The 10348-nt window shown below is 53.7% G+C and overlaps 1 protein-coding gene across 1 annotated transcript; it reads right to left on the bottom strand.

Annotated features, from left to right (window-relative positions):
• Positions 1 to 3: 3 nt before the first annotated feature.
• Positions 4 to 8376, bottom strand: LOC102419820 (transient receptor potential cation channel subfamily V member 2-like; the record flags this gene model as incomplete). The annotated part of the gene is given in 10 exon segments (XM_014450857.2): positions 4 to 39; positions 41 to 130; positions 133 to 227; positions 332 to 398; positions 2989 to 3154; positions 3647 to 3717; positions 4530 to 4625; positions 5190 to 5345; positions 5649 to 5822; positions 8078 to 8376. Coding segments are annotated over 10 exon segments (1250 nt in total), but the record flags the coding sequence as incomplete, so codon positions are not given.
• Positions 8377 to 10348: the final 1972 nt, after the last annotated feature.

Here is a 10348-nt window from a genome sequence, read left to right as displayed (position 1 = left end):
CAGCAGCAGCAGCACAGCCCCGCGGAAGCGCAGCTGCTCCTTGAAAGGCCAGCTCGCCCATGCCGATGGTGAACTTGAAGAGCTCCAAGGCGGTGTCCATGATGCCACGGTATGGGACCTCGCTGCCCTCCCGTCCTCCTGTCCTGCTCCAGACAACGCTGCCTCCGTGGCATTCGAACTTGCGGGGACCCTGGGGTCCCGGACCTCCTGGCTCAGGCTCACCAAGGCTGCAGGAGGGTAGAATGGGGTCGTCAGCCTGGGGAGACCAGCTGGTAGACTTGGGGGTTTAAGGGCAGCAAGGGATGGGCAGGGGCAGGAGGGGAACCTTTACCTACAGCGAAGCCGAAAAGGAAGACTAAGTATACCAGAAGGAAGCGGAGCAGGTCCCGCAGAATGACCTAGAACACACAGACCAGGAGCTCAGGTGGGTGGCTGGGCCACCAGACCGGACATGACCCCAGACCCCTGCGTTGATCCCGAGCTTGGGTTCCTATGTCCATACCACACACACACACACACACACACACACACACACACACACACACGTGTGTGTGTGTGCATACACAGGCCCTGTGGAGCTACACTGAGCAAACGGGTCTTTTAAAAGTCTACATCAGATCATATAATTTTCCTGCTTAAAACCCTCCAGGGTAAAAAAATTTAAACATAGAGTTACCATATGATTCAGCAATTCCACATCTGGGTATATACCCAAAAGAATTGAAAACAGGAACTCAAATAGATATTTGTACACACCAATGTTCATAGCAACATTATTCACAATACCAAAAGGTGGGAACAACTCAGGTGTCCATTGATGAATGAAGGGATAAACAAAACGTGGTATATCCATCCAATGGGATACTATTCAATCTTAAAAGGAAGGAAATTCTGCCCTGGCCTGCGTGTCTCCGTGATTACAGTGTCGCCCCAGGGTTCAATTCCTGGTCAGGGGCATGTACCTGGGTTGCAGGTTTGATCCCTGAGGCACCTACAGGAGACAACCAATTAATGTGTCTGTTTCACATCCACGTTTCTCTCTCTCCCCCTCTCTTCCTCCCTTCCACTCCCTCTAAAAATCAATGGGAAAAAATATCCTCGAATGAGGATTAACGAAAAAAAAACAAAACAAAAACAAAAGGGAAGGAAATTCTGACACATGTTACAACCTGATGAGCCTTGAGAATACTATGCTCAGTGAAATAAGCCAGTGACAAAAGGACAGATACTGCGTGATTCCATCTATACGTGACACCTAGAGTCATCAAGTTCATAGAGACAGAAAGTAAGAATGTGGTTGCCGTGGGCTGGGGAGGGCAATGTGCAGAGTTTCAGTGTGGGATAATGGACGTTCTGGAGATGATGGTGGTGATGGTTGCACAACAATGTGAATGTGCTTAATGCCACTGACTTGTACACTTAAAAAGGTTAAGGCCTGGCCGGCTTGGCTCCGTGGATAGAGCGTTGGCCTGTGGACCGAAGGGTTGCAGGTTGGATTCTGGTCAAGGGCACGTACCTCGGTGGGGTGCAACCAACTGATGTGTGTCTCTCACATTGATGTTTCTGTCTCTGCGTCTCTCCCCCTCCCTTCCACTCTCTCTAAAAATCAATAGAAAAATATCCTCGGGTGAGGATTAATAATTTAAAAAAAAAAAGGTTAAAATGGTAAATTTTATGTACATTTTACCACAATTAAAAATTTTTTAAAGTCTTCTGGGCCTCCAGGACCCCTTCCTATGGGCAACAACTCCCCCTCAACTTCATCTCCTTCACTCACCCCGCCTCCTCACCTTCACCTCCTTCACACACCCCGCCTACTCACCTTCACCTCCTTCACACACCCCGCCTCCTCACCTTCACATACCCCGCCTCACCTCCTTCACTCACCCCGCCTCCTCACCTTCACCTCCTTCACTCACCCCGCCTCCTCACCTTCACCTCCTTCACTCACCCCACCTCCTCACCTTCACCTCACCCCGCCTCCTCACCTTCACCTCCTTCACTCACCCCGCCTCCTCACCTTCACCTCCTTCACTCACCCCGCCTCCTCACCTTCACCTCCTTCACTCACCCCACCTCCTCACCTTCACCTCACCCCACCTCCTCACCTTCAACTCACCCCGCCTCCTCACCTTCACCTCCTTCACTCACCCCGCCTCCTCACCTTCACACACCCCGCCTCCTCACCTTCCTCACCTTCACCTCACCCCGCCTCCTCACCTTCACCTCCTTCACACACCCCACCTCCTAATCTGTCTCAGCACTTCAACCTTGTTTTGACTCCTGCCTTTTCCTTGCTGTTCTCTTTGTCTTGAATCTTCTTCCTTGAGTCTATGCTGAATCACTCTTTCAGGTCTCAGTCGCCACCTCCTCAGAGGGGCCTTGCAGACCACTCTATCTAAAGCCCTCTGCCCGATCATTCTGTCACACTGTCCTCTGTGTTCCCTTCATAGGAGTTAGCAGTCAGTAATCTTCTCATCTGTTTTTGTGGTGCCTTCATTTCCCCCAAGAGAACGTCAGCTTCAAAAGAGCATGGACTTGTCTATTTTGTTAGTGAGCAGAAGAGTGTATTCCTAACACTTAAAACAGGGCCTGGTCCATAGTATGGACTTGCTAAACATTTGTTGAATAAATAAATGCAGGCACACCCATATGCCCAGCTGTCCAGGCATATAATGGGCTTGTGTGCATAGTCTCTGCTCCTTCAGTGTGCAAGCATGCACGTGCTCCCGTGTGGACACTTGCAGGCACACAAGTGCAGGTATTTGCTTACGTCGGCAGAGCGCAGACCCCTGAGAGCAGGTATGTGCACACCCACACTCTTGCTGACACTCCGCGAGTGTCTGGGTCCGTGATGCACATACTCATGTTCTCTGCCAGGTGAGCTGTGGAAGAAGTCACCTGACTGCTGAGGCCGAAGGAGTCCCGCTGGAGTGTGGTGCCCAGCCCTGCCCAGTCGGTTGCAGCGGGGCCACCCCTGCCTCTCACCTTCTGGATCATGACGCTGTAGATGCCTGTGTACTGGAAGCCGCGTGTATAGTAAAGCAGGTTCAGCCAGCCCAGCACCAGCGAGGACACAAGCAGAGGCAGGTACCACTCAATAGCCAGGAAATGCAGCACCTGAGACAGCACCGTGAGCAGGGCCTGGACCAAGCTGAATGCAGACAGGGACAGGGTCAGCTTGCAGGCCACTTGACAAGACCCCCTTAGTCCCCACTGGCCAATGCTGACCACCACGGCCTCTCCCGCTGCAGTCTGGTGGGTGAGTTCTCCACCTGTCTAGACCCCATCAGGTCCTGACCTCCACCCCAAGCAGTTATTTCACCCCTGTGGGCCTCAGTTCCCTCCCCAGGATATGAGGTAACAGTAACCACCTGACCCACAGAGCATTTGTGAGGGTTCAATGAGACAAGACATAGAAAGAGTTCAGGCTCCATCCGTGCACAGTGAGGGTCAGTAAATGCTCTACACGGATGGGAGCGCAGGGAACCCCAAGCTGGACAGCTGGACTCATGAGTCTGGCCTCTGGTTCCAACCCCCTGGGGCCCCTCGGCCCTGGGTCCTCCCCTCTACAGCCTGCGGGGTGCCTTCTGCCACAACCACCTCTCTAGGGCCCGAGATGGAGGAGGAGCGAGGCCCCACATACAAGAGCAGTTCGAAGTAGCTGTCCAAGAATGAGATCCAGATGAACAGACGGCGCCTCCAGAAGTACCACAGCTGCGGGAGGAAGGACAGGCGTGGGAAACTTGCTCTCCAGGCCACACACAGCCCTCCCCCCACCCGCCAGGCCCTGGCAGGGCTCCCACCAGCCCCTGCCTTCTCGCAATGTGGGAGCCTGTGCAACTTTTCAGAGGAGCTCATGAATTTTGCTGATAGCTAAGAAAGGTTAGGACCCTGTTTCCAAAAAGTGCAGCCACCCACAGACACCCAGGCAATGCCAGGGCCTCCTGGCTCCGTGTGGATCCGGAACCAGAGCTCATGCACTGCTTATGGTAAGCGGGGAGCTTCCTGCCCTCCCTCTCCCTGCCTCCCGGCACCACCCTGGGCTCCAACCCACCTGGAGTTGGTGCCCAGGTTCTGCCCACTCTGAGAGTCAGTGCCAGCCCAGCTGTCTCCTGCGAGCTTGCAGCACTTTCAAAGGCTGAAGCCCAGCTGGGGGAGTGGGCTGAGCCCCACCTTCTGTGCTCCCGAAGGGAGGAATGCCCCAGCCCAGGGACCTAGGGGCTGGGGCTTCCAGCTCGATTTCCCAGGGGGCTAGCTGGAACTGGCAAGGAGTCATAGGAGCCATTCCCTACACCACGGGCACTCTAGGGTAGCGGTCGCCAACCGGTGGCCCATGAGGTCCGAAAGATTGGCGACTGCTGCTCTAGAAAGCATAGTAGGAGGGTAGCAGCCCCAGCAGGCGAGGCCTTCAACCGCCCAGAGGCAGTCAGGGTGGGACTGGTTCTCAGTTTCCCCATAAACCAAGGTACTGTGGTGACCTGGCTCTAAGGCTCCTCGCGGAGTGGGGGAGAGGAAGGAGCCCTCACCTGGCCCAGGAGGAGGTAGCCGCCCCCAAGCAGGATCAGGATGTGGCCCAGTAGCTGCAGGGAGTTTCTCACTGTCCCCTTCATGGGGAGGAAGGCCTGTGAGGAGACACTCAGGTAGGACCTAGGGTCCCCTCCCAATGGCCCTCCCTCCGAGCGCCAGAGCTGAGGACCCGCTCTGAGCCTGAGCTGTGGAGCGGCCCCTCCCCTCGGAGCAGCAGCGGGAACCTGGGCTCGGGGCAGGCCCGCTGGATTCTAGTCCACCGTGCGGAGCAGTTGTGAGGGGGGAATCGGAAGCCGGGCTGCCTGGTTCAGATCCCATCTCCACGCTTACAGCCTGTGTGAGCCTGGGTGAGTTACCTGCCCCTCTGTCCCTCCCTTCCCTCCACTGCAAACGGGGACAATGGTTCATCTCAGAGGGTTGTTGTGAAATTGAATTAAAGTGAATACAAGTCAATCACTTAGACTCTTTCTCACATATGGTGCGTGTGAACTCCTGTGGAGCCGGCATCCCACTGGCCCGGCTGGGAAGCCTGAGGATCACTCAGCTGTCAGAGCCTCAGCACAAAAGGGGGCGGGGGGGGGGTGTCCTTGTCCCAGCTTCTTCCAGGGCTATTTCCAGGGGCCTCCCCAGGGTATGCCCCCGCCCCTCCCCAGCCTTGCCTTTTCCAGGGCAGGCTCGCAGTAGACAACAGCGGTGAAGATGAGCATGTAGATCAAGAAACACAGGAAGTTGAAGAAGAACCTGGGCCTGAGCAGGTCCCATTTCGCCTGCAGCAGTTTGTTCAGCGGCTCCAAAACCACCATTTGGTGTCGGTGCTGGGGTGGGAATGTGAGCAACAGGGGACACTCAGCAGGTGTACACAGGGGCCCACTCATGGGCTCAGTGCAAGGGCTGAGGGAATGGAGAGGAGAGGAGAGGATGGGGAGCCCCGCTTGACCCCTCCCACCTGCCTGCACCCCACCCTCCTGACTAGGGAGTGGCCGAGGGCCTCTCCTGTCCAGAGCAGGTGGGACTGGCGTGTGGGATGAGTGTGGGGTCAGGACCTGCAGCCACACCCCACTGGCCAGCAGACAGCCCGGGTGGGGAGCTTGCAGGGAGTGTCTGCAGGGCAGGCTCACCGGGCTCCGGCAGTGAAAGGTGATGATCTCCAGCACCGAGTTCTCCTCACAGCTGTCCACAGAGGCCAGGTCATACAGTGACACCCGGACTGGCCCGTAGCACCACTCAGTGAACTTCCGGGAGAGGCACTGGTACGGTCCCGAGAACTCTCGCTGCAGGATGTGTCTGAAAATCTGCAGGGGGGACCACGTGAGCTTGGCCCTCTTGGCCACCTCCCAGCGTGACTGGGAGTCTGGGAAGTACTCTGTCTGCAGAACTGCGGCTGCCGTGCACACGCCCTGTACACATGGTCCTTGTATGTACAAACGCTCAGAAAGGGTCACTAACCAGAGCAGGTTAAGATACAATTTGGTGTCCTGGCTGGTGTGCCCAGTGGTAGAGCATCAACCCATGCACCGAAGGGTCTCAGGTTCGAGTCCCAGTCAAAGGCATGTACCTGGGTTGCAGGTTTGATCCCTACCCCTGATCAGGGTGTGTGTGGGAGGCAACCAATGTGTCTCTCCCACATCAATGTCTCTCTCTCTCTCACTCTCTCTCTCTCTCTCTCTCTCTCTCTCCCTCCCCTCCACCTCTCTTCCACTCTTGCTAAAAATCAATGGGGGGAAAATCCTCACTCCTCTGGTGAGGATAAAAAAAAGAGAGAGAGAGAAATAATTTGGTTTCACAAATGAGAAATGGGGGAAAGGAAGGGGCAGATGGGGGAGCAGCATCTACAGGCCACACAGCACCACACAGCCATGCCTCCAGGCACCAAAGGGAGGGCCCCACACCCGGAGCTTGGAGGGCAGAAATAAAATAGCAAAAGTTCTACTCATGTTTACGTCTATCTTAGCCCCTGACCAATCGCATCGTACCCGCCTTGGCTGGCCTGGCACCAGTGGGTGTCATAGCATGGTTGTCCGGACAGTCGTTCCACTGTTTGGCCGTTTGGTTGATGTGCATATTACGCTTTTCTTATTATAGATGACTTCAAAGTTGTAGGCATAGCCCTAGCGGGTTTGGCTCAGTGGATAGAGCATCAGACTGGGGACTGAAGGGTTCCAGGTTCAATTCCAGTCAAAGGCACATGCCTGGGTTGCAGGCTTGATCCCCAGTGTGGGACGTGCAAGAGGCAGCCAATCAATGATTCTCTCTCACCATTGATGTTTCCATCTCTCCCTCTCTCTTCTTCTCTGATTTCAATAAAAATATTTTTTTTTTTAAAAAAGAAAGTGAAACTGCAAAAGTCTGGGAGAAAATAAGGATGTGGAATAAACACACACAAGGTTATAGATAACAGTAGAGGCCGGGTGCACAAATTCGTGCACTGGTGGGGTCCCTCGGCCTGGCCTGCGGGGATCTGGCCAAAACCAGCTCTCCAACATCCCTGAGGGGTCCTGGATTGTGAGAGGGCACAGGCCAGGCTAAGGGACCCCACCGGTGCACGATCAGGGCCAGGGAGGAACTGCAGGAGGGCTCCAGGGCATGTCCAGCCCATCTCGCCCAGTCCCAATCTGCAGGACCCTAGCAGCAAGCTAACCTACTGGTCAGAGCATCTGCCCCCTGGTGGTCAGTGAGCATCATAGCGACCAGTCAAATGGTCGAAGGAACAGTTGGACACTTAGCATATTAGGCTTTTATTAGATAGGATGACCTTGCTGGAGGATTAAGTAATAGCAAAACTCTAAAGGTAAGGATAATTACAACTTGTAAAGTTAGAAATGTGACAATTCTGTGTGGCAAAGCACAATAAAAATTTTTAATGTTGAGCTGTGAGAAAATTTTGCAACTGTGAGAGTAAATAAAATGCTAATTGTTCAGTATAAAGGACACTTACCAACCCAGGTAAAGAAAACCCAAGAGCAAGTCTAATGGCAGAATAGGAAAGGACATGAATAGATTGTCTCCTAATCAAGAAACCCAAATGACTTTGTTGTTGTTGTTAATCCTCACCTGAGGATAGTTTTCCATTGATTTTTTTACAGAGAATGGAAGGGAGGGTGTGAGACAGAGAGAGAGAAACATCGATGTGAGAGACATACATTGGGTGGAGGATGGAGCCTGCAACTGAGGTACATGCCCTTGACTGGAATCGAACGCAGTACCCTTCAGGCCATGGACTGATGCTCTTATCCACTGAGCCAAACCAGCTAGGGCCCAAATGACTTTTTTTAAAAAAATGCCCGTGATTTACTGAAGCCAATGTTACTCCAATAAATTCAATAAAAACTAAAAATAAAATGGGGAAAATCCCTGTGCTTTGTAATGTAATATATTGGTTCAGTAGTTAGGTACAGTTTCTCAATAAACACACATGGCAGAGGTGCGTGCTGAACTGTTCTTATGAACAGGAGTGTTCAGTTGAAAAATGGGGAAACCATTGCTTTCCACCACCTCCTCAGGCTCTTTCTGCTTCCTGGGCAGGTGGGGGGTGGGGGCAGCCACTCACCTCCATTTTGCCCTCCTGGGCAGCCAGCTTCAGGGGTGTAAGGCCCTGCAGGTTGGGGATGTCCTCGAGCTGCAGCGAGGGGCAGAGGCTGGCCCCAGCCTGGAGGAGCCTGTCGTACATGTGGGTCACCAGAGCGCTGTTCTCAGCTGAGTTGTCTGCGATTATCACCAGCGCGTGCAGGACCGTGTTGCCCAGCGAGTCGGCAGCCTGCAGGCTGGCAGGCTGGTGCTGGTTCTCCAGGAGGTAGGCCACCACATCCCACTGATTGGTGCATGCCGCCAGCGAGAGGGGCAGTTCACCTGGGGGCCAAGGGGCAGCGCTCACCGCCTACTCTTCACACTCCCTGGACAGAGGCCAGGCCTCCTGGAGGCCGGCCAGGCACCCAGGGGAAAGGATGAAGCACTGGCCCGAGGTCCCAGCCCCGCTAAGGGCAGCTGTGCCTTCTGTGAACACTGGTGACAGCAGCCATGTCGGTTCTGACACAGGGAGAGGGGACCAACCACTACCACCTAAGGGAACAGAACGGGCCAGCCACCAGGGTCCCCATCTTCCCTGCCTTTTCCCCTCCTTCAGCAGCGCCCAGGCCCACTGCTGCCTGACGGAGATGCCCTTCAGCCAGGCCGTCTGGTTGACTCCGGCCACATGCCAGTTCTAGCAGCCATCCCCAGCCCTGGCCCCGCTGGGGGATGTGGCCAGACAAGGATAAACATCTCGTAGTTAAGACTAACTGCTTCTGCAGGCAGCCTGGGGGTTGGCAGCATGGGCCCCAGGGTTAGATAGAGCTGGTTTTAAGGGCCAGCTCTACCACCCATTAACCGTGTGCCACCCCGCTCTGCCCACCAGGCCTCACTTTAATCAAGACTCCTCACCAAGGAGAAAAAAAAATGGCGGAGGCTTAGACGGACGTGTTGGTGCTTTGTCCCGGAGCAGATAGGGGCGAGCAGCTGAAACGGGTAACAATCAGCCCGATCAAGCTGGGGAGGTTCAGCTGAGAGACAGTCTGCAGCCAGGAAAGACAGAGAACTCCTAAAAAATGCGGATGGTTGGAGATTGAGGCTGAAACCTCCCCCTGGGCGCCAGCGCAGCGGCGAGACCGCGCCATCTTAGGGAGCTGTTACCGGCATCCAGAGATCGGCTACTAACCCGGCGGCTACTAACCCGGAGGCAACGACTCGCAAGCAACGCGACTGTAAGAGCCCAGAGGGGACCTGCACCCCTCCACGGAAAGATTCAAGCAACAGCGGCCTCCTGATCACCATACGCTCTGCCTGGGGAACAGTTGCTGTGAGTGAAGCCTCCCTCCACCAGCCAGAAGAGCCACCACAGCTGTGAACAGCACCCACCAGAGGCTCTGCTATCAACAGAGGAGCCGCTGCTACCACAACCGCCCAAGGAGCAACCACAGCCCGAGGAGCCACTGCCACCCAGGGAGCAGCCACTGCCACCCAGGGTCCAGCCACTGAACGATTCAACAACTAGTCATGTCAGTGAGATCAAACATGGGTAGACAAAGAAACCCCCAAAGGAAAGAAAAGGAGGACTCGCCAGAAAAGCAGCTAAGTGAGACAGAGATATGCAACATGACGGAAAAAGAATTCAGAATAAGGTTCCTAGAGTACATGCACCAGATGTTCAAGAAGCAAGAAGAAACAGATGAAAAACTCAACTACTTATGCAAGAAGCTAGAAGAAACAGATGAAAAAATCAACAACTTAAGTAAGTCCCAAGAAGAAATGAAGAGCGACATAGCTTCAATAAAAAACTCCATTGAAAGTATCAACAGTAGACTGGGAGAAGCGGAGGACCGAATTAGTGAATTAGAAGACAAGGAAGCAAAACACACTCAAACTGTACGGCAAATGGAGAAAAAAATTAAAAGACAGGAGGAGAGCCTAAGGGAGCTTTGGGACAACATGAAACGAAACAACATACGAATAATAGGGGTGCCAGAACAACAGAAAGTTGAACATGGATTAGAAAACCTATTCGAAGAAATAATATCAGAAAACTTCCCTGAGGAGGGGAAGAAAAAAGTCACACAAGCCCAGAGAGTCCCAAACAAGGTGAACCCGAAAAGACCCACACCAAGACACATCATAATTACCATGGCAAATGTTCAGGATAAAGAGAGAATCTTACAGGCTGCAAGAGAGAGACGGAAAGTAACATACAAGGGATCTCCCATTAGATTATCAAATGATTTCTCAACAGAAACACATCAGGCCAGAAAAGAATGGACGGAAATCTACAAAGTGATGCAAAGCAAAGGAC

Source organism: Myotis lucifugus, unplaced genomic scaffold (genome assembly GCF_000147115.1).
Source record: "Myotis lucifugus unplaced genomic scaffold, Myoluc2.0 scaffold_4402, whole genome shotgun sequence".
NCBI classification, from domain to species: Eukaryota; Metazoa; Chordata; class Mammalia; order Chiroptera; family Vespertilionidae; genus Myotis; species Myotis lucifugus.
The sequence above is the reverse complement of the archived record's forward strand: the minus strand, read 5'-3'. Positions and strand labels throughout refer to the sequence as shown.